Here is a 25,873-nt window from a genome sequence, read left to right on the forward strand (position 1 = left end):
AAAATTCATTATATAAGAAATTTGAGAACAAAAATTAGGTACACTAAAGTAAATTTAAGGGTTATCCACAGTTACATTGTAGCATAGTTTGAGGATTATTGCAAGATATGATCACAGGTCACGACCTCTCCGTAGGGTGCAGTCGCACCTCCACAGATCTCCAGTATCAGCTAATGATACTGGTAATGGCTCCAAAGGTCCTCCACTTACGGGCTATTCATAACTTATTTACAAAAAAAAAAATATTCTAAGCAAAACACAGGAAAGTAGTATACCTTACAAATTCAATAGATCAAATACAAATGACCCGAAATGGATAACAAAGGATCTGAGAAACCTTATAGGTAGAAAGAGAGCTTGGTACAAAAGGATTAAGGATGGGGAAGTCAGTTTAGAACAAGAATTCGCACAACTGGTTAGAAATGTCGATTTAGTATCTTTGTTTTCTTTGCTGAGATAATGGTCAAATGGTCAAAAGATTGGCAGATGCAGTTTAATGCTGATAAATGTAAAGTTCTGAGACTAGGTAACGATGATAGAGTTACAAGATACGAGCCAGATGGTGTTGAGATTGCGAAAGGGATCTGGGAGTTATGATTAAGAATCGACTTGAGAATGGTCCAGGACGGACCGAAACGTCGTCGTCCCTTCAACTTCTAGTGTGTGGTCTGGTCAACATGATTAAGAATTTAAAACCAAAGGATCAGTGCATGAATGTTCGTAATAAGGCAAATAGGACACTGGGATTTATTAATCGAAGCGTTAGTAACAAGACACCTGGTGCTATTCTTCAGCTATATCTTGCTCTGGTTAGGCCCCATTTAGATTATGCAGTTCAGTTTTGGTCGCCGTACTATAGAATGGATATAAATTCACTTGAACGTGTCCAGCGTAGGATGACAAGGTTAATTCCCCAAATTAGAAATCTTTCATGTGAAGAAAGATTAACAAAGCCTAAATTGCATTCACTGGAAAGGCGAAGAGTTAGGAGTGACATGATAGAGATTTACAAATGGATGAATAGGCATAACAAAGGGGATATTAATAGGGTATTAAAAGTATCAACACAAGAAAGAACACAAACCACTTAATTATTTCTGGTGACTTTAACGTTGACCTCAGCGAGCCTGATAACCCTCCTGCTGCTAGTTTCCTCAACTGTATGAATTCCTGCTTCCTCATACCCTTAATCACTAGACCTACTAGAATCACTGATAGTACTGCCACGGCTCTTGACCACATCTGGACCAACATAACCTCTCCGCTTACTTCAGGGATAATCATCGATAGCACCACAGACCATTACCCCACATTTCTCCTAACCAACATTAACAAACCACCTCTAGAGACAAGGGAGATAAGGTTTAGACTGCACAATGAAACTGCTATAAGCAATTTTATAGCTGTTGCTGCTAATATCAACTGGGAATCCGAATTATGGAACATAGGGGACATCAACCTAGCAGTGCAATCTTTTCTTCAAAAAACTCTCAGCCTTTATAACACCCACTGTCCTATGCTAACGAAACAAGTCACAACTAAAAGGCTAAACAATCCTTGGCTCACAAAGGGAATACTTAAATTCATTATTAAGAAACATGACCTTGAGAAGAAGTATAGGTTAGGAATCGTCTCCAAAGAATTTTCAAAGAATTACTCATCATTGCTATCTAAAATAATTAGAAGAGCCAAAATTAAATACTACGAAGATAAATTTACCCAAACAAAGGGCAACATTAAGAAAACATGGAGCACAATTTCACAAATATTGGAATCAAAGAAGATTTTAAATAACAAACCAATACTCCTGTCAAATAATGATGGTCTGCTTTCAGCCTCTGACACTGCTTTTGAGTTCAATAGGTTCTTCTCTTCCATTGGGTCATCGATCCCTTGCAAATGATATTCCATCTTCCAGTACTAATATTCAGGACTATCTTACAGGTAACTATCCACAGTCTGTACCTAATGCCTACTAATACCACTGATGTTACTGACACAATCCTTTCCCTTAAAACCAAGTCTAGTGCCCTTGAGGAGATACCAACTCTTATTTACAAAAAAGTCTCCAGATTTTTAGCTCCTGCCATTGCATTGCTCTTCAACAAGTCACTTGAACTCCAAACCTTTCCAGATATTCTAAAAAAAAGCGAGAGTAACCCCTCTCCACAAATGTGGTGATCCCACTGATGTTAACAACTTCAGACCTATATCAATTCTGCCAAACTTGTCTAAAATATTTGAAAAACTTATCTGCAAGCAGCTTTACTCTTATCTAGCCAAACACAATATACTTAGCTCTTGTCATTATGGCTTCAGACCCCAAGAAAGCACTAACGATGCACTTATTTGTATGATTAACTTGATACATGCAGCTCTTGATAAAAATGAGTTCCCTATTGGGTTATTTATGGACCTGCGTAAGGCTTTTGACACTGTCAACCACCAAAACCTTCTTCTTAAATTGCAACATTATGAAGTCAGAGGTCACTCCCTGCAGTAACTTAAGTCTTACCTTACTGACAGGCTCCAATATGTTTCTGTGATTAATTCAATTTCTCCCACCCTACCAATCAACATTGGTGTTCCCCAGGGCAGCATACTTGGCCCTCTCCTCTTTCTCATCTACATTAATGACCTTCCAAATACCTCCCAACACCTCAAACCAATTCTATTTGCTGACAACACAACCTTCATTTACTCCAGTCCTGATCCCCTTGCTCTAAATGTCACAGTGAATACCGAGCTAAATAAAGTCCATCACTGGCTAACTGCCAACAAACTCACCCTCAATATTGACAAAACTTTCTATATTTTGTTTGGCAATAAATCCTCAAATCAAATAAATCTCAGGATTAACAATACCCAAATTTGTAACAAAGTAGATGGCAAATTCCTTGGCGTTCTCATTGACCGCAAGCTGAATTTCCTGGGACACATTCTAAATATATCAAAAAAAGTTTCAAAAACTGTTGGAATTCTTTCTAAGATCAGATATTATGTACCTCGCCCTGCCCTGGTGACATTCTATTACTCTCTCATTTATCCTTATCTCAACTATGGTATTTGTGCTTGAGGTTCTACTACCTAAAATCATTTACGTCCTCTAATTACTCAACAACACAAGGCTGCTATTAGGACAATATCTAACTCTGGCCCCAGACATCACTCGGTACCCTTACTCAAATCTCTGAATATGTTAGATATTAAGTCACTCCACATCCTCTCATGCGTATTTTATATATATAAAACGCTGAACTGTAATGTCAATCCTGACCTTAAAAGCTTCCTAGAAGGTTGTAACAGATCCCAAGAGCACCACACCTATGAGCACAAATACCTATTTGATATTCCAAGAGTACGACTTAGTCAAACTAGAAATGCTTTACAAATCAAGGGACCTCGAATGTGGAATGACCTTCCCAATTATGTTAAAGACTGTACCTCTCCCAACCAGTTTAAGATAAAAACTAAGTACCACCTAATTAACTCAATGTAACCTACCTCACCCCTAAATGTCAACCCATGTCTACGATTTTAAACAATGCTGTTTGTTGACCAAATTGTATTTTTGTTTTTTTTCTGCCATGTTTCCCCCCCCCCTTTTTTATATTTTTTCGTATTTTTTCTCAACACAATTTATACTTTAATCTCAATTTGTATTAAGTTTTAGTCTTAGTGTTTTTCCTGCCCGAAACGCTTTGCGTAATAGTGGCTTTAGGCATTGTATGTACTAGCTCTATCTATAAATCCATCAACTTTTGTATCTCACCTTGTATGTATGCACTTTACCTGAATATTTGTATTTGTATTCGTATTCTTCTGTGTTAATTTCCCTACCGATTTTTGTATCATCTGCAAATTTGCAGATGTTGCTACTCAAACCTGAATCTAAATCATTTATATATATATTATAAACAACAGAGGTCTCAGGACAGAGCCTTGAGGCACTCCACTAACAACATTATCCCACTCTGACTTAACCCCATTTATACTAACTCTATATTCTTTGGTATAGCCATGCCCTAATCCAACTTAATATAGCACCTCTAATACCATAAGCTTCTATTTTTTTAATCAGTCTTTCATGTGGCACTGTATCACAAGCTTTGCTAAAGTCAAGGTACACAACATCACAATCCTTACCACTATCAACTGCCTCAACTATGCTGGAATAAAAAGATAGCAAATTTGTTAAACATGAACGGTCATTTGTAAAACCATGTTGCGACTCATTTATTAATTTATGTTTCTACGGGTGCAAGAGTATGCCTCCTCAAACACCCGGGCGTCAAAACAAAAGAAGGCCGAAAAAAATGATCAAAACAGGCAAAAGGTCGGTGGGAAATGACAATTTGAAAGGAGAAACGGGGGGGGGGGGGGGTAGAAAAATGAAACACGAGGAAAAGGAAAAGATGCATGGAACAATTGGTAAAGACAGCAGCAGGAGCATAAGGCTGCAAAAGGACAGAGGACTGACCCATGGAGCATCACACCCCGGCAGCCGCCCACTAAGCCCCCCTTCACGGCGACAACGGGCCAGACAGGGAGTGGGGGGGTCAAATTCCTTATAGAAATGTCTGCATTTCCCATAATGTCCTCTCCTGAAATCAGTTTTTTCTACTATCTGGCCTCCTGTTTCCTACACCTATCTTCATTACATTACATTTGCTTGGGTTAAACTCTAACAACTATTTGTTCAACCATTCCTTCTGCTTGTTTAGGTCTTCTTGAAGCCTCAAGCAGTCCTCCTCTGTCTTAATCCTTCTCAAAATTTTGGCATCGTCAGCAAACATTGAGAGAAATGAGTTTATACCCTTCGGGAAATCATTTACATATACTGTATCAGAAACAAGACAGGACCGAGTACAGGGCCCTTTGGGACCCCACTGGTGACTTCACGCCAATCTGAGGTCTCGCCCCTCACTGTAACTCGATCTCTGCTTGTGTGTGTGTACTCACCTAGTTGTGCTTGCGGGGGTTGAGTTTTGGCTCTTTGTGTATGCCCACACATCTCCAGGAAGCAGCCCATAGCAGCTGAAACTCCCAGGTGAACAGGGGCATCAGGGTAACAAAAAGACTCTGCCTATTTGTTTCCGCCTTCACCGGGAATCATCGAACCCGGGCCATTAGGACTACGATCCCAGAGGGCTGTCCACTTAGCCACGAGGCCACCCCCTGTATGTATGTGTGTACAGTATAATCAACTAGTTATTTATTATTATTATATATATATATATATATATATATATATATATATATATATATATATATATATATATATATATATATATATATATATATATATATTATATATATATACACACACATACAAGTCCCTAATTCAAATCCCCCCCCCCCCCAGGGTCGAATTACTGACCCTTCCCCAGGATGGAACCCCACTACAAGCTAACTGATTTCTGGGTACCTATTTACTGCCAGGTGGACAGGGGCATTAGGTGATAGGAAATGTGCCAACCATTTCTGTCCCACCTGGGATTCGAACCCAGAATTTTCAATTGCGAGTCGAGAATGAATGCAACTGTACTTCCGAGACCCTATATATATATACAGTATAGGTATGTATGCAGTACTGTATATTGAAAGGAAACTGTAGAAGAGCCAATGAGGAAATAGAGAAAATAATTATTCAGAAAATGGTAGGCTCTTTTGGAAAGAAGCAATGTAGGAAGATGATTATATATTCGGTAAATGAATTAATGGAAATTTAAAAGACAGACTTGGAAGGATGTAAGTGAAGATTTAAATAAATTTAAAATACTGTATATATACAGCTAAAACAATAATTGTAGGGGGATGACAGTTCCACTTGATATATCAGTGTTTTCTCTTTTGATATATGTTTTCTCTGCTAAATGTATTCTTATTGATACCTTTATCATACGTTTTGAGGTTTAGTTAAGTACACCTTGTCTGCCGCCTTACACTTCAGCTAAAAAGAACATTTTTAAGTCCACAGTGGCAGTACCCTTGGGTAGCATTGTGATTGCTATCAAGGTTGATTTGATTGGCAACTGAACTCAATGTTTTTTCAAAAATATTTACAGAGAAATATGTTACAGCATTGCCTATAGCAACTACAGTATAAAATTTCCTTAATTAAGCCTCATTTTTTAATAGTAATATAAGGTTTCAGTTAACTTTATTTTGTAGTCTACACTTGTAATTATTTTTTGTAATGATACCAGAATACATGTAACTTTAAAAATTTATTTACGGACGTATATAAAACACAATTGACTGAGGACTCACAACTGGAAATTCATACAGTTTAAAAACTGTAGGTACATGGGAAGCATAAACACCATACAGTATTCAATTCTGTCTCTTGCTCTGGCTAACATGGTAAATCAATACTCCACCATGATTTCCTATCCTTACTTGACAAATTATCAAAAATGGATAGTGGAAAAGAAAAAATAATACTTTATTGTAAAAACAAAAGCAACAAAACATATGTAACAAATACAGATGAAACTACACTTACTTTGTCAATAATATCTTATGGAAACATACCATAATGTAAACAAAAACTAAATTAAGAATGACATATTTTCCGAATCTTTAAAGTGGATGAATAATTAATGCATAAATACATTTCTTTTGATTACATATTAAGTGCTAATGGAGAAAAACAAATTAATTCCAGTTTCTAAAGCAATTTTCAATTACAAATACTGTATATATATTGCACAAAATTAACAAAATATAATAACTAAAACCTTGGCACAGGGTAGTAACTACAACCTACTGAGTACTTTTCTATTAGAAACAAAAAAATCCTTACCACAAATTTTTAATTCCATTAAATTAATTTTAAATAAGTTAAATCAATAAGTGAACCAAGTAGTGTTCTAGTTTAAATTATTAAACAAACTTCCATTAATGTCCATAATTAATTTCTTACTGCATGTGATGATAACTTCTTGGGTAAAAGCCATTTAGAAAATCATTAAAACAGCAATGGAATGATTTTGAGCAATTTTTGTTATGTTTACTCTGACTCTTTAAGTGAAGGCAGTGCCACATCCAGCAAAAGAGCAGTAACACTGGTCTTGCAATAAGAGGTTATCACTTGTGCCATCACACCTTCATAAACAAGTGTGCTACACTGCAAGATACACCATCAGGTAATACAGTATACAGAAAAAAAAACATTGCAACAATCATCATTATCAACCAAAAATGCTGAGATTAATGATTATGTATTAACATCTGGAAATCTTTATTTTTGGGTGAAGCAATGGTATGTGATTTCTGAAGTACAATTTTTATAGGTTTAATTTTCATTAATTTTACTGAAATCATGTACTTTAAAAATCTTTGTTTTGCCAAATATTGAAATTGTGGATGTAGTAATACAGTATGTGCAACTGCTGTTAATATTTTCCTGAAAACACTCCACGGACAACAAAAACCATTTCGTCATGCACGCTGGCACACACACACACGCACATGTACATACACTCACATGTCGATGTTCGCTGATGATGCAAAATTAATGAGACAAGTTGTGACAGATGAGGCCTTGAACAAGCTTCAGAGATTGTCAGAAAAATGGCTATGGAAATGGGACTAGGACTAAAGTTATGGAAATGGGACTAGGTGATAGGAGACCAAAGGGTCAGTACACAATAAAGGGAAACTACCTTCCTGTGATTATTTGAGAAAGGACCTGGGAGTGGACATAACACCAAATCTAACTCCTGAGGCACATATAAATTGGATAATGACAGCAGCGTACTGTACGCTAGCAAAAGTTAGAACGTCATTCAGAAACCTAAGTAAGGAGGCATTCAGAGTGCTTTACATTGCCTATGTGAGACAAGTCTTAGAGTATGCAGCCCCATTATGGAGCCCCCCACCTAAAGAAACACAAGTAGGAAACTGGAAAAGGTTCACAAATTTGCGACAAGATTAGTCCCGGAGTTGCATGGGATGGGATATGAAGAGCGACTGAAGGAATTGAACCTGACGACGTTAGAAAAAAGGAGGGAGTGGGGAGATATGATAGCAGCATAAAAAATACTTAGGTAGATTGACAGAGTGGAAATAGATGAAATGCTCACACGGAATACCAACAGAACAAGGGGGATATGGGTGGAAGCTGGAAACTCAGACTGAGTCATAGAGATGTTAGAAACTTTTCTTTTAGTATGAAGAGTAGTGTGGAAGTGGAATGAAATAAAGGAACACATTGTGGAAGCAAACACTATTCATAGCTTTAAAACTATGTAACATAGAGAAGCAGGACAGGAGTCATTGCTTTTAACCAAAGGCTAGAAATGCGAGATCCAAGAGCCAACACCCGATCCTGCAGACACAAATAGGTGAGTACACACACACACACACTTTGGTAATTACACATAAAGCTCCAATACTCCATTTTTTGGTTCAATATACCCAGCATTGAATGTAATGAAATGCCTCTTCCTGGTGGCTCCTTGTAGCTATCTCACTTAGATAGTTGCATTTTACAAGTCACATCAGTTGCAAGAATTATCAGTTGGTCCCCCTACTGGGGACCAACACCAAATCCAGCCACCTCACATGAGGTTTAGAGAGCAAATGACATACCGTCATTTCTCCGGGAAGCATCCAGAAAACCCCAACCCAAAGCTGACGCAGCCGTAAAGACAATGAGTGACAGAGCTCGAAGATACCACAGGACCACACCCTGAAAAGTGTGAAGAGGAAGCTGGTAAAGTAATAACTGGTGAAGGGCAACAAGGGCTCAAACTCAATGGTGGTACAGTAGCAGTGGTGAAATGGCTAGAATCAGAGGAATCAGTACAGTCCCTGAGCCAAACTCTGCCCAATGGGAAGACCATACAGGCAAAATTCAGGTTCTCACATAGCAGCTAAACCAATTGCCGAGTCATCCAAGGCTGAGTGACTCGGGTGACTAAAAACCTATGGAGCTGTAAGTGAAGCAAAGCCAAAGGAGGCAGGGAAAGTAATGCCAGCCAAGAGTCCAAGATGAGACCCAACCACATGTGAACTTGGGCCGGAACCAACTGGGACTTCTGCCAGTTCACCAGGAACCTGAATCCAGAGAGGTGGGAAAGAACCAGATCCCTGGCTAGCCAATATATGTATAGATGGGAGCCCAAACCAACCAGTTGTTGAGGTAAGCCAAAACTTGAACCCTTAAGAGACATAGCTGAACCACAACATGCTAACCTGATGAAAATACAGGGAGCCAGATTCCCGGCAGGACCAGGGGGCCGAGCCGTACCCCCAAAGCCCCAGCCTCACAAGGAAAATCCGGGGAGCTGTACAAAACACTAAGGAAGGGAGCCCACTGGTCAGACCCATATGGCACGGCTGGAGGAACAGGATCAAATGCCTCCGCCACCACCCCGGAAGAGGAACACCCCCCCCCCCCCCCCGCCCGAGTCTCAACCCAACCAGACCCTGCTCCAACCCCGAAATTCGCCTATGATTCAGAGTCAGAAGAAAGGGGAGAAAGTATGCACAACAGAAGGAGAAGGACTAGGAGGAGCGGAAGGAACCTGAAGCCGAAGCGACTCCCACTCCCAAGTCCGGACCCCTATAACGAAAACGGGGCAGTACAGTATTGGGGTATCCAGGGCCGCAACCAACCTAGAGCGTTGCAGCAACATAAACCTAGCATGCAACCCAAGAGGTGGCCTTTTACGGGCATGAATAGCCCGTAAAAGTTTTGCTGATTTTCTGGATGTTATCCCGGTGGAAATGGTAGAATGTCATTTGCTCTATATGCCTTGTGTAAGGAAGCCAGGTTCTGGCTCTGGTCCCCAGTAGGCCAAACAGAACTCGTGCAAATGATGTGTTTGTAGAATGGAGCAACCTCAGTGAGATAGCTACAAGTAGCCACCATGGGGCTTCCCCAAGAACTGGTCTAGATCTTAACAACTTGCACAATTAAAAATCTTTTGCAGTTTTATATTATTGTAGTTGTAGCGGAACAGTTGAATTTGGTTATTCATGAAAGTATTTAAAATACGGCTTGGGAAGGGAAAAAATCACCAATTGTGATCAATAACTTTTTTGTATACAAATTTTTAGTGCCAGATATGGTCAGCTTCATTTTCTCCACCTCCATGTTGATCTTGCAATAAATATTACTTACCCATCCTTTGACCACTCTGTTATGTGTGCACTGAGATATTTTCTGTTTCTAGATTTCCCTTTTGTCACTTGAGTGCACTGTGGCAATCTTCAATCTTTTCAACACAAAGTGTTAATGAGTGCCAGCAAGTGGCGACAGCTTCGAGTCATGACAACCAAGTTATGTTTTAGGTGTTCCTTCAAACTGTCAACACTTTAAGGCAAATAATGCTTCATTGTTCTGTACCTTGAAATTTTAAATTTAAAATAATTCCATATCTCCTGCAAGTGATGCCACAACCACCAACAGCATTCCTTTTAGTTTCTCATTTAGTTTCTTGATGGACAAAATAGTTAATTTCACAGTGCAAGTAAAAAGCATCTGCGTACATAACAGTGTGTTTAGTACCTGGAAATATTGTTCAACCTTTTGTTTAGACTTCAAACTGTACAATAAGGAAGAAAATTATATAAATTAAAGACACATTGTGTAAAACCCTTATATCTGTTATCGCCTGTTGTGTATGCCACATGTAAGCTGTCAGATATAAGCCCACAGATTAATTCACTACTGTTTTTTAAATATTTTACAAATAAATCACTGTTAAGTGATTTAACAGTGATAAACAGTGATTTAACAGTGATAAATCACTTATGTATCACTGTTAAGACTTACTAATTAAAGATAAATAATTATTAACACTTACATTCCAAGAACAATATTATGCATTTAGAAAAATCTTGACATTAATATTTGATGCTCTTTATTGGTAAAATAGCTATAGAGGAGTTTGAAAATAAGATGCTTATGTTTAAATACATAACTTTTAACATTTCTGGATTACTTCATAATATATGCTGTATATGGGTAATGGAGTTGCAAGCCTCAGTTGCTTTATGAACAAATGCAGTGGAAGATGTACAAGGTTGCCAAAATGAGGGTTTTTTATTTTTTGTAACTTATAAATGTTATTTTAATTGCATGCATATTGCAAGGCCAAACTGCAATGTCACACTGTTGTGGGGGGGTTTGCATACAAGTGTACCAGGTACCAGGTATACTACTTCATTGTGTGGATGTATTGGAAGCCTTCTACATACACCACTTATTTCTTAATTACAGAAACATTGTGAAGTTGATAAGGATCTCACCATAAAGTACAATCCCCATCAAAACTGTAAGTTATCTATTACCATTATTAACTATTGTATTTAAACTTATATACATATATTTTTTATAGTATATTTTAATGCAACAATTAACAATTTTGTCTACTTCGAGATGGTATGAAATGAATGGATGTGAAGAGGGTGACCAAATAAGAGAAAAAGAAAAAGCTGAGGATGAAGGACGTAACAAATGATCAAGAGTTGGTGGATTAGTAAAAAATCAAATCTGGAGGAATATTACAGGTGACTTTGTAAGAAAGAAAGAGTGCATAACAGGATACTTATCTACAATAAGAAATATAGTCCCACAAGCAGTGCTTTAATACTCCTGAAATAAAGGGACACAAAAACCAATTTTCCATTTGTAGAAAGTGATCATGACCATTTACAATACTGGAGTAGTTTCAAATTTTATATGTACTTTGTTATAAACATCATGTTAATTCACTTAAATTAACTTGCTCATCTCCGAACACTGGCACCATAAAAATGTGCGGAGCCTATACCAGTGTATATAATAAAACTATAAAAATGTCAGAAACTCTTTGAAAACACTCCAATTATATATTGAAACATGAAAGGTTTCTTACAGAAAACTGTTCAAATAAATATTTACATTAAATATTTCCATGGCTCAGTTGATGTATCTTACAAAAATCATACATTTTAATGTTAAATTTAACTTTTTAGGTTTTATTAAATTGTTTTCAGGCAGATCTATTGTTCTTAAACTGTAGGATGACACCAAGTTAGACACAAAAAGGTGATTATGGGTAATTAATAGCGCCAAAAACACCACTTAATCTTGCCTATCAATATCAGATCATAATGATAAGTGACTTTCAGGAAATGCATCAACAAACATGGTTGTCCAGTTTTAGTCTCCAGATGCTTGGGAAGTGAAAGAAAAAAACCCATCATTGAATGAAATGAAATACCTCTTTCTGAGGCTGGGGCACGTTGGAGTCTCCCTGTAGCTAGCCACACTAAGATAGCTCCACGCACACACATATAGGTCCATCAGCCATAGGAGTCCTTTAAAAGCCTACTGGAGACTAGAAGCTAAAATCTGACTTTCTTCACAGAAAGGAACGGAGCAGGGGAGATAAGATTACCTTCATCAATGAAGCTAACACCCAGAATGGGTGATGAACTGTAAGGTTCACAGAAAATAAATAAAAGCAGCAAATGACTCCACATACAATACACCTAATAATTAGATCATACCCTCTCTTGTTATAATAATAGCTGATCATCAAAATGGGGCGCTGAAAGAACCACAAGTGCTGCTAACTCCCAATGCCAACAATCTTCATCCTGGAGTCCAAGGAAATGCACCTGGTTGGAAAGGGAGGGTCCAAGGTGCCATCGAGATTTCCCCCCCCCCCCTCCAGAAAGAGGCTTTCATTACATTCGATACTGATTTTTTGGAGGGGCTGAATGATGGATCAAACCCTCAAAGGGAAAAAGACTAGCCACAAACAATGAATACAGAAGAAATGAGCCCATAAAGTGGCAAATGCCTGATAAGCTTCTTTCCTAAGAGCCTCAGCTAAACTAAATGTTGCAGGCCTTGCGGTGAAAAGTATCATCCACCTAACAGGCAGCATGGTAGGTATGGAATGAATGACCATTGGCATGTAGCAAAGCTGATGGACACCCCTTGAACTCCCAAGTAGCAAGTGCAGGGTCAGTGGGCTGATCCATGACAAGCCACACCAAAGACTTGTAGGGCTTACCAAGACTTTAAGGCAAGGACCAAGTAGGATACCAGGTAATAGTGATGTTCGCTGGATGAACCGATATTGTAAGCAGCACAATGGAGAATTAAGGCTGCGAAGGACATCAGCAGCATGTCATATGTACAAGCATGCATATTCTAGTACACCTCTCACAAAACCCCAGAATGCCTCCAACCTCAAGAGCTTCACAGAGGAGTCAACAGCCCTTGCACTATTCAGGGTGAGGCATCCTCCACAGAAGGATGGCCTCTATGGGATGAACACTTGAACCAACCAGTGAAGCAACCCTGTCAGGGCAGGGGCCAACATCAATAAGCAGCCCTAAGCACATGCAGCTAGAGATGAACAATTTCCCAAGTTCACACAACATGTGAGCCTTGTAAAAATGTACAAGTGAAGCAAACACTAAATATTGAAATGATACACAAGCAAATAGGTTCCCACAGAACAAAGTCCAAAGTATGACCAATGCTCATCTAGATTATCTGGGACCTGAAAAGGTTGGAGCAATCTGAAATAACAGGCAACAGGCTTCATGCAAACAACAGTTGCATGAAGTGTTGATTGTTGAGTTCCATTCTAGGGGAGTTATTTTGATCTTTTCTGATATAGATTGCACAGGTTAACCAGACAGTGGTCTGTTTTGATTCACTTACCTTTCTGGGTAGACGAATTGCCCTGGTCGATGGCAATTATAACATACAGGTACTTTAAATGTAAAATGCTCATAGGACATTGCTCCCTGCGCCTCTCTGAGGAGGCCAGGTTCTGGCTCGTGATCCCTGGTAGGCATAAGGACTACTGTGACTGATGACCCCTAATATAGCACATTACAAACTAATATAGCACATATCAGTTTGGATAGTTTCAGGGAGCTAACGGGACTCCCCACAGAAACCGCCATTCTGTAATACAGAAGTTTAGCAAACCAATTTAAATTACAAAAATTACAAAAAAGCAAGCAGAGTATAGTGAGGACTTCCTGTATAAAGCAACTTCCAGAGCTATAGCAATTTATATCAAGTATAAAATATAAAGCAATTTACAACTTACATTTACTTGTTAATTTATGAAAATAAAACTGAAATTTTGCAAACCACATTTTCTCCTTAAATTAGCAAAACAAGATAATACATATTAAGGTAGGCACTTACCTTACAGTTTTTCTAAATAGGCAGCTGCTTTACAAAATGTCATCTAGAAACAGGAAAAATTTACAAATTTAAATTACGAGAATACTGTATATGCTTTTGGAACCTTCTTATGAGGATTTATCAATTTAAGGTTTCAAACATTCAATCTTTTTTCCTCAGATTACAGACATGGAAAACTGGTTTTCATGTAAAATCAAATTTATGAAATATTGTACACATCAAGCTAAATGCAGACAAAAATTGACAGCTTGTGTCAAATGTAAATGATTACATTTATTAAATATATCCTGAAACACAACTGAAGTAAAATAATTGCAATAAACAAATCGTATGTAAAAAATAAATCATAAAGGTAATGCTGCTTGGGGATACACGAGAATCACCGACGTATTTATGAGGAAAATAACAACTCAACTGATTCACAGGAATAACATTATAATAAATAATTAAATCTAATGTGTCATGGAAGTTATTACGATATATGTATAAATTATTTATATTATGAAGACATATAGATAATATGTCTTCTAGCTTACACTTATAAACAGGACAAAATAAACAAAGGCCATGTCATGTACATAAATTATTAATATCAATAGTAATGGCTTGTTTAAAAAATCAACCATAATAACCCATTTCTATGTTTTTATACGCCAGTCATATTCACAGGATATATGGAGTATCACAGTCCTGTCATTCATCATTGTCATTTCATAAAATTTCACAAAATATGTAAAACACACACTGTACGAAGTTTTTAAGTTTTCTGTATGATAAAAACCATAATATGATTCCTAATTGACCAGACCACACACTAGAAGGTGAAGGGACGACGACGTTTCGGTCCGTACTGGACCATTCTCAAGTCGATTCTCGACTCCATTCTCAATTGACTTGAGAATGGTCCAGGACGGACGGAAATGTCGTCGTCCCTTCACCTTCTAGTGTGTGGTCTGGTCAACATACTTTAGCCACGTTATTGTGACTCATCGCCTGCATGATTCCTAATCTCATGCTCCCTTGTCATAAATCCTAAAACCCACTATGTGTAAACAAAACATGTTACATTTCAATTTTTGCAGTGGAATGGTGCAGTTACCACAAATATATTTCAGATATACAGTACAGTATCTGTAAAACTTTACAGATGAAATATTAAAAAATAACCATCTTTTAGTTCATTTCAATATGGACAATAGTCTTTGTTAGCTAAATGATATAATGCTATTGAGTAGTAATAGCAGTGTTTGACAGAGAAAGCAATACAAGAAGTTCTCGCTATACTCTGCCCTATTATACACCATTTCACATACATGTTATTGACAAGTTATTGACCACTGTATTATTTGTTAAAACTTTATATCAGAACTACATCTTATAATGAGTGTAAACAAGAGGCAAGCAATACTTATGCCACAAAATAAGTAAAAGTATTACAATACTCTAAAAGAAAAATTAGATGTTTTGATGGTGAAGAATTGGCAGTTCTACATAGTCATTGCTTCACCTAGTCAAACTTATCAAGAATACACGTCTGATGTATAGTGACTACTTAAAAGTACATTCAAAGACTAATGTACTCCACCATTATATTTACTTATTAATTAAGACATACAAAACTTTGTAATGATGTCATTAGTAATCGAATTCACACAACTATTTGTTTTAAAAATTATCTTTATACCTCCATCAACACATTACCAACATTAATTGAGGAAATACAATGAAAAACTGATAATACTAGCTAAGGCATAAGGCATAATATGAAAATATGCCATAAACCCAATCAGGATGTAAATCTAAAATCACAGCATCCAACAACATAGTCTTTCTTTTTCTCATGAGTGGCAGTGTTTTTCAACTTGGAATTTGTAGCTATGAACTCTTAAAATTAGCTAGGCAATGATTCGTGGTGATGTCTTTCACATTTCCTTTTAAATGGTATATTTGACTCAAGAATACAGTGCTCTTACCTGCAGTAACTGAAGGAAAATTGCATTAGTGAATACAGTCAATTTTAATGTCACATCCATCACCAGCAAATTACCACCTGCCTCAGGAAAAACTCAGCCTCTATGTTTGAGCATAACCTATGAATGTTAATATGGTACATCATGAAAGAAAGGCAATATGCAGGCATCAGTTATTACATGAGGTGTTACTAATGAGTCATAGGTTACAAAACAAGTCTAAAGTTTCTGTCTTTACAGACAATAGTTCACATGTTTTCTATGGATAACTTGGTTCTACATCGATTAAATATCTTATGATCTATTATTCTACAGTGGAATGATGCTTCCCAGCAATGATAGAAAAATTAATTTAGGCAAGTGGAGTTTTAAATATGTTGTGGAAAATGGCTAGCCCAAATACTATTAACCAGTTAGTAATTAAGTAACATTTTTTTGCTTAAAAGGGTGCATTAGCTTAGCTAGTACTGTACTGTCCTAGTCTCCCAATCCAAGTTATTAAGCATCATGGCCATGCAGGGTTGGAAAGGCATTAGCTGCTACGGTAGAGCCACGAACTATAATTTTATCCTGAACTATTTAATCTTTTTTGACTTGAACTTGCCATTCAACGAACCTAAGCTGGATGGCATGCAGGAGATGTTTTTTATTTTTTTTTTAATTTAACCATCTTTTTTAATACTGTACTGTAAAGTAATCTATTTAGATGGATCGGTCTAGATATAAATCTGAAAGATTTAATGGTTAAAAGATAAAGAAAAAAGAATTACTCTTTTAGCAAATTCAGTTTATGCTTTGTAAATGCAACAGAAAACTGTCTTCATGACTCACTTAGGTGAACACTAAGCCAAGTCCAAACATTCTGCATGTCGTGAAACAAAGTGCTTGATGGGCATTGCACTCTTATACATACTAAATTTGGTAACAAAATATGTTGATTGGCAGAAAGTTAGCAATAAGGCTATATTCTACTACGAAAACAGTATTGGCATGAATGGCAATATCTATATTGTTATTAATTATTATTGCATGGAAAATAGACACCAATTTCTATATCTGAGCTGAGTGAGAGAAGCTCCGTTGAACTGTTGTCATTTACAAAATATCAAGATTTTACTATACTTGACTTCAAATGAGCAGAAGCTCTGAATGGATATCTATCCCAAATTTTAATATGTTCAAATTCATTAAAAATATTTTTTTGTTGAACTGATTAACATGCATTAGAGCATCATATTGATTGGAGTACATTGTAAATTTGAGAGCAGTGATCTGGATTGTAGAAGATGTTATACACAAAATAGACAATACTTTTAATATATATTTTGCTGTCAGGTTAGAAAGGAAGATAGTTTTCTACAATTTAAATGTTTCCAAATGATGATTATTTGCTTGATTGCCTGAGGTCAACCACTACCTGTGAAATACATTTTCCAGCAAGAAATCCAATGCTTTGGTTTAAGCTGAAAATCTGTACGTCACTTAGCAATGAGGGTAAACAAACCTAATAGAAACGATTGCATATCTGCAGTGATGTATGTAAAGCCGAGTTGATATTTTACTTATGAATAGACTACGGCCTAATATCTACAACAAGGCTCCAGTCCTATCACCTTTATTGTTTGCTAGGTCTTCAAACCAAACGAACCATTACACCAATACAAGTTGCTGAAACACAGGAGAAATGCTTCACAGTTTATCATTTAAGATAGAAGATGCTTATAAATACCCTTCTTTATCTTCTCAGCCAGTCCAAAACAATTTCAAAACATTGTCATCAATTCTCAAATGCATCCTTTCACAGCAAATAAATCCCTGAGCAAATCTAGACTCGTGACGTTTCATTCTAGAAAATATCCTATAATTCATTTCAACACTTTACAACAATGAGCACCTTAACCAATTTGTAATTAAACATTTCAGAGTAAAAAGCTCATTCTTTGGCATCTTAAATTAATTCAAACATTCAGTTCTAGATACAACATACATTCAAGTCTTGATTATCTGAGGTAACTTGTTTCAAGTGTGTTTTGGTGCATGTTAATCTTAGTTGTATCAAATGAAGCATACTGTATATCAAAACAAAATGAAAACCATATGTATTTAGCAGTTTATCTACGAGCATATTCAACATATTAATATGAATGATTCTGTACATGTACAGAATATATGTTTGATGATAAAGTAATAAAATACCATTACATTCAAAACTTGTAATTTCTCTGTACATGCACATTCCTTGCACATCAGCACACAATCAAAATAAATACCTGTAAATAAATAAATAAATAATTAATAATAAATAAATAAATAAATAAATATACACACATACATAGGGAACTTCGTGGCCGAGTGGACAGTGCTCTGGGGTCGTAGTCCTAAGGGCCTGGGTTCGATCCCCTGGCCAATGCGGAAACAATTGGCAGAGTTTCCTTCATCCTGATGCCTTTGTTCATCTAGCAGTAAATAGGTACCTGGGAGTTAGACAGCTGCTACTGGCTGCTTCCTGGGTATAGATAGATACTGTATATATATATGCGGAAAATCCACAGAGAAATGCGAAAGGAAGTGAATGTTTCGGCCTGATTAAAGCCGTTGTCAATACCAGACTCTGGTGTTGTGTCTGGTGTTGACAACGACTTTAATCAGGCCGAAACGTTCACTTCCTTTCACATTTCTCTGTGGATTTTCCGCATAAAAATGATCAGTGTTTTGTGATCGTCAATTGAATATATGTGTGTGTGTGTTAAAAATATATGTACTGTAGTATATATAATGGACGAAAAATAAATTGTTTACAAAGGCAGGGTCCAGAAACTAATAGCTCGATTCTGCAGATACAAATAGTAAATACACACACACACACACACACACGTACGTTATACGACAAAGAGTACTGGGAAGACAGAACACCACGAGCATAGCTCTCATCCTATAACTACACTTAGGTAATCACACACACACACAATCATACCTTAATATGCACATGCAGTAAATATAAAACATATGTTTTATATGTATACAGTGCTACATATATATATATATACTAATTTAGAAAGTATACTTAGAGCACACACACAAAGACCTTCAACAATATTGTATAGTAGGTTTCATACAGAGTAATACAAGCTTTCATCACCAACTGAAAAGTGAACTTAGTTTCCTATCTAGTAAGTTTTTCATTGAATCAATGTAAGCCTAATGTCACTAATACCCATTATCTCTCTAAAGGATACTTGCCACTTTATTACAAAAAGTGTATATTGCATCAAATGGAAATGCTAATAATAAAGCATGATTATCTAAACATAAAATGTATGATTTATAGACATGAAATTCTAATATTCCTAAAAAAGAGAAAGCTTTCTTTTAATAATTCTTGTGAACCTTGTGTAAGCATATACATACAGTTAAGTATTTAAGCTTTATTATTTATGATTAACATACCCATTCAGGTTAACCAAAAAACTTTTAAGAGTTTCGAGGGAATAATTTAGTATACAGCGTCATAATGTTTTGAGTTACACTGACAAGATTTAAAGTAGAGTCTGGCATGAATAAACAATTCATTAAATTGCTCACAATTGTTTCAGTTAATCACTGTCTTAGATAATCAAGACTTGGCTTGGTTATGTATATATAAAAATATCAGTTATTATTGGTTAAAAGTGCAACTTAAGAGTGGATTAAATGAGCCTAAAACAATATCAGCTAACTTGTAAAAAGTCTGCTTTAAATGAGTTTTGTGCAAGTATCCAGAGACGAGCCATTCTCTGTTACTTCGCTGGTAGTAACAACATGAAGACTATAAAGATCCAACAGTTAATGCCAAGATTCTATAACTGAGTATCGGTTATTATCAAAAGCTAGAGAGGAAAAAACACCTTTCCCATGACAAAAGCCATGGGATTCAAGACATGTTTCAATGACAAATGTTATGGTTTAAATATTTCATGATAATGAGATAATTCCGTGACAAACAATGAATTAGTACTGTCATAAAAAAGAAAATACTTTATGACCAAGTTGAAAAAACAAGACAACCTATATAATAAATATAAAAGTATGAGCAATTAGTAAAAATAAATTGGGATTACCTAAAAATTATAAAAACCTGAGATTCTCGTATTTGTTTTGTAGCCTTGACAACTAAATTATTACTAAAACTAACATACAGAAAAGTCAACAAAAATCCACCTAACAATAAGCAACTCACTTTGTGGAACCATACTGTATACTAATAAAGGCTCTTGGTGAAAAAAAGGAAGCTCAAGTCAAAATTCTCCCTCGTTATTGGATATAACGAGGAAATAAAGGCAAACGACTCCAAAGAGCCAAATAAATGCAACTATATGGTCATTCTGAAGTTCTGAATAACCTCCTTAAAAATCATAAGGACTTTTGGGCTTCAATAAAGAACCCAAAGAAGCCAGTACATACAGCTGCTGACTTACTACCCTGTTTATAATGCTCACTGCAGAAAAAAGCAAAGGAAAATATAGAGTTCTTTAAGAAGCACACACAGCATGTGACCTTACAATGGAAGGCAGGAATGCTATAAAGCACCATTTGATGTTTTGACCTTCATAATTCATATGCATTATTAGTTTTGAGTGGGAAATACAGTACTGTATTGTAAAATTTAGTGGTAGATCTGAGGCAATCATTCGAAGTGGTTGTTCTCTATAAAGATAAAAATAGCAAATAAACAGGATAATATTTAAATGAATAAAAGTGCAATTAAAAAAGTGCATACCTTTATGCCCTTCCCCATCTTAATTTTTCTGAGCAGTCCAAGATCATATAAAGAAAATTATAAGACGTTCTCCAATAAACGAGCCAGCGCACCTGAATCGTTGGCCAGAATGTCCTGATACAGAAAGCACAATGAAGTTTATTTAAGATACACATGTGTACTGGGAAGCAGTGAAAGAAGACTAATATCTTTCATTAAGGCATTATTTCATTACACCTCTTCACTTTAAATGTAAATCATTAGAAACCATGTCATATATGTTGTCCTTACCTGATTGTATTTGCTTAGTGTTATTGTCTTTTACCATCACTATAGTTTTGTACACCTATAAAGCTACTGAGTAGTGATCACTCCTTTTAAACAAAGATAATATCTAATACATAATTCCATTTGCATCTTCTGTCACCAGAGAATGGCTTTACCTGACTTATAACATTACAGTACTTAACCTAGTTTGTCTTTTTTTTTGGTTTATTGTTGAAAATGTAAGGACACATTTTCTTTCCTTGCTCCCATCTACTGATGCGGAGAGATCTGAATGATGATTAATCTATGTATCTAAGGATGCCTCCATCACAAATATCTCCCTCAAATGAAAAATCTTTGACAAATGAAAACATCAATGAATCAATATTTCCATTTAAATGTAGATAACACTATGATGTAGCATTGAAATGTTTATAAATAATATTCTTGGGATAAGATTATTTACATAATATATTAAAAATCTAGATAATACAATATTCAAATAACTGCTAATTTCATATTAATTAGGTCAGGCTCCTTCACACTATAGTTCAAATTATAATTTGTCATTATGTAGTTGATGGGAAAGAATCTAAAAATGTTCCTCAACATGATTCAAAGAAAACTTGGTGAAATAAATCGGCATGCATCTACACAGATATATGGAAGATGTAAAACAATTATTGTACACACTATATATACCACACTACTTCACAAAATAAAATGAGATTCAGTGAGATTCCTTAAACACATTATGATAAGAAAGCAATATTTACCAACTATTATAAAACTTTGATTACAATTATAAGAAAACCCAACCTAATTTCTACTTAAGTAAAAAATAATGACTAAGGTTTAAGCACTTACTCACTATCCTTCACAAATGCCCTTGTTACTTTCATTAAGATGTATAAATTCTATGAAATGCATTCTCTCTTAATACACCAGGAAAATTATGATAATCGTATCTTTTCACCATATACATTTTCCCCCCATGAAATCACAATCAAAATATAAATAAAAAAATATATACTGTGTGTGTGTGTGTGTGTGTGTAATTACCTAAGTGTAGTTACAGGATGAGAGCTACTGCTCGTGGTGTCCCGTCTCTCCAGCACTCTTTGTCATATAACGCTTTGAAACTACTGACGGTTTTGGCCTGCACCACCTTCTCACTTAACTTTTTCCAACCATCTACACTTCTGCTTGCGAAAGTGAATTTTCTTACTATTTCTTCGGCAGCTTTGTTTCGTTAGTTTAAATCTATGACCTCTTGTTCCTGAAGTTCCAGGTCACAGGAATTCTTCCCTATTCAATTTTATCGATTCCTGTTACTATTTTATACATAGTGATCATATCGCCTCTTTTTCTTCTTTCTTCTAGTTATGGCATATTTAATGCCTCTAACCACTCCTAGTAGCTCTTGCCCTTCAGTTCTGGGAGCCACTTAGCGGCATGTCTTTGCACCTTTTCCAGTTTGTTGATGTGCTTCTTAATATGAGCACCATACAACCAGCTGCATATTCCAGCTTTGGTCTAACAAAAGTCGTGAACAATTTCTTTAGTATTTCTCCATCCATGTATTTAAAAGCAATTCTGAAGTTAGAAAGTTAGCATAGGCTTCCTCGCACAATGTTCTGAACTGTGGTCCTCAGGTGACAGTTTTCTATCTAGAACCACTCCTAGATCCCTTTCTTTGTCAGAATTCTTTAAAGATTTCTCACATAATTTATAGGTTGTGTGGGGGTCTATGTTCTCCAATTCCACATTCCATAACATGGCATTTATTCACATTACCTGCCCGAAACGCTTTGCGTAATAGTGGCTTTAGGCATTGTATGTACTAGCTCTATCTATTAATCCAACAAACTTTGTAAAATCTCTTGTATGTATGTACCTTACCTAAATAAACATTTATTTATTTATTAAATTCTATTTGCCAAGTGTTGCTCCACTATACTTATTTTGTCCAGGTCTTCTGAAGGGCATGACAATCATCTAGGTTTCTTATCTTCCCTATTATCTTAGCATCAACAAACATGTTCATATAATTCTGTACTCCAACTGGTAGATCGTTTATGTAGACAATGAACTTTACCAGTGCAAGAACTGAATCCCGTGGTAGTCCACTCATGACATTCCTCCAATCCGATACATTTCCTCTGATTACAACCCTCATTTTTCTATCAGTTAGGAAATTTTTCATTTCCTAACTGATTTTTCATTTTTTATTTTCATTTTTGTCACCCCTCCAATATATTCTGGTTTCCAGAACAACCTCTTATGTGGAACTCTAGTCAAAAGCCTTTTTAAGGTCCAGATAGATGCAATGAACCCAACCATCTCTTGATCATAGAAACTGAGTAAATTTGTTACACAGAATCATCCAGATCGAAAACCATACTGTCTGTCTGATATTATATCTTGTGTTCGTGTTCGCTCGTGCGTGTGCATGTGTGTGTGTAATTACCTAAGTGTAGTTACAGGATGAGAGCTAAGCTCGTGGTGTCCTGTCTACCCAGCACTCTTTGTCATATAACACTTTGAAACTACTGACAGTTTTGGCCTCCACCACCTTCTCACCTAACTTGTTCCAACCGTCTATCACTCTGTTTGTGAAAGTGAATTTTCTTATATTTCTTCGGCATCTTTGTTTAATTAGTTTAAATGTAAACTAAATGTAACCTCTTGTTCTGAAAGATCCAGGTTTCAGGAAATTTTCCCTATCAATTTTATCAATGCCTGTTACTGTGTGTGTGTGTGTGTGTGTGTGTGTGTGTGTGTGTATCTATTATTTATTTATTCTGTATTTTAAAGCCTGTTACAACAATTATGTTAATCCTACTTATATGTAAGTAGTAATGGTATTTATGTTTGAACCCCTAATTACAGATAACAGCTAGGGGTGAAAAACTTTACCAATTATAATAACAAAGTGTACATCTTATAATTTGTTACTCCAATATCAGTGAATACAACCTTAATTAAGCTTCTAGAGTTTGGTCATTACTATGTCCCGTCTCTTCTTCAGCATTGCTGGAAGACCTAGCTGCTTCCTCCTCTTCTGCTGTTTTCTTAATCATATGATCCAATCTTGACAAGAGAAACTGCTTATCATGCCCCTCCAGGATCAATTGATTTTTCAGTAGAGCAACCATGTGCTTATTGGCTGCAGCGACAGCATAGTAATAATACCAGGCCAGGATAAGTATAATAATGGCTGGAACAGCAAAACCTGCTGTGCCAATGAAGAACAACACAGTCTTTAGCCAGCTGGGAGACTCTGTCACAGAAATTAGTAATGTAAGTATTATAATAACAAATACATGTCCTAACTATTTCTAGACTTATTTTGAAAATTGATCAATATTGCTGCACAAGGAATTTGAAACTGCAAAAATGTTTTATCAAAAATGTATTCAAGTAAGACAAGGTTATGTGATCCTGTGATTTTCTGTATATAATATCTCCATGTTATGCCTGTTGGCTAGTGATATCTTAATGATCCTCTTACCGCTTTCACCCCAATTACTGTTGCTGCTCAAGATCCCTACTACTAAAAATTAATGTAGTGTGAAAGTGAATGGGCCTAATTTGAAAATAAATATAAAGCTTGTTTTCATTTTGATAGTAAAGAATGCCTATAAAGGTTGCTTGTGCCCAACAATGGTACAATATATCAGTATAATGAAATACTGAACTGTACGTACAGTTCAGTTGACTTGCACTTGAGCAGCACCTGTTTTTCCAGAAAGCCATAGAACTGTCCAATGAGATTGAAACTAAATGCATTCGTACAAATCAAATTGTTTGAATCCAATATACTATATTGATGTACAGTACTCTCCTGCCACAACAAAATAATATTAAATTGATATCCAAAAATACTGTACTTCACTATAGATTCACTAAATATTCTGAACTAAAAACATTAGCATATTTTATTGATACAATAAAGAGTAAGACAATGAATGACAATTACTGTACAGTATGGTATAAAGACATTCCCCCAAAGGGTCCAGTTATTTCTCCACATGCAGACTTGGAAAGATGTTGAGATAATGATTATCATCATAATTATGATGATAAACACATTTGCAAGTACAGGGTAGAGATATAATCAGACATCTGATTAATTAAATAGCCTTAAGCTTGTTACATACCTGATATGACCCCAACCATTTCACTCCAGATGGTATTAAGGTTCCTAAATGGGCCACATGCAACTGAAGGCTTTATTTCAGCAATAGAATAGCCAACAGGAATAATAGTAACAATGAAGGACACGAGGAGAATGCTGATGAAGAGGGCATTTGAGCGAGATGTTCGGTAGAGTTGAGACGACTGACTACTATTCACTGTACAGTCAAAATATTTTATGTAGAACACAAGAACTGAAACAAGAAATAAGATTATTTTGTAAATATTTGATTAAGAATGATAAACATGCTGTATTTCATCTTGTCATATTTTTAATAGCTTATAAAGCTCCTATTAAAAAGAGTGGGTCCTCACACGAATGAACTGCACTCTAAGAGAAGTTAGAGGCATTAAATATGCCAAAACTAGAAGACAGAAGAAAAAGAGGTGATATGATCACTACGTACAAAATAGTAACAGGAATTGATAAAATCAATTGGGAAGATTTCCCGAGACCTGGAACTTCAAGAACAAGAGGTCATAGATTTAAACTAAGCACAGATGCCAAAGAAATATAAGAAA

At 36.0% G+C, this 25,873-nt stretch overlaps 1 protein-coding gene across 9 annotated transcripts in view; it reads right to left on the bottom strand.

Moving 5' to 3' along the window:
• Positions 1-6,217: 6,217 nt before the first annotated feature.
• LOC123775291 (transmembrane channel-like protein 7) overlaps positions 6,218-25,873 on the bottom strand; it is an 89,245-nt gene continuing 69,589 nt past the window's right edge. For all 9 annotated transcript variants that reach the window (XM_045770312.2, XM_045770317.2, XM_045770311.2 and 6 more), the window contains 2 exons: positions 25,315-25,545; positions 6,218-24,434 (listed from right to left, as the gene is read on the bottom strand). In XM_045770312.2, the coding sequence (XP_045626268.1) occupies positions 24,136-24,434; positions 25,315-25,545 (530 nt within the window). In that variant the 3' untranslated portion in view covers positions 6,218-24,135. The remainder of the gene's footprint in view (positions 24,435-25,314; positions 25,546-25,873) is intronic.

Source organism: Procambarus clarkii, chromosome 70 (assembly GCF_040958095.1).
Source record: "Procambarus clarkii isolate CNS0578487 chromosome 70, FALCON_Pclarkii_2.0, whole genome shotgun sequence".
NCBI classification, from domain to species: Eukaryota; Metazoa; Arthropoda; class Malacostraca; order Decapoda; family Cambaridae; genus Procambarus; species Procambarus clarkii.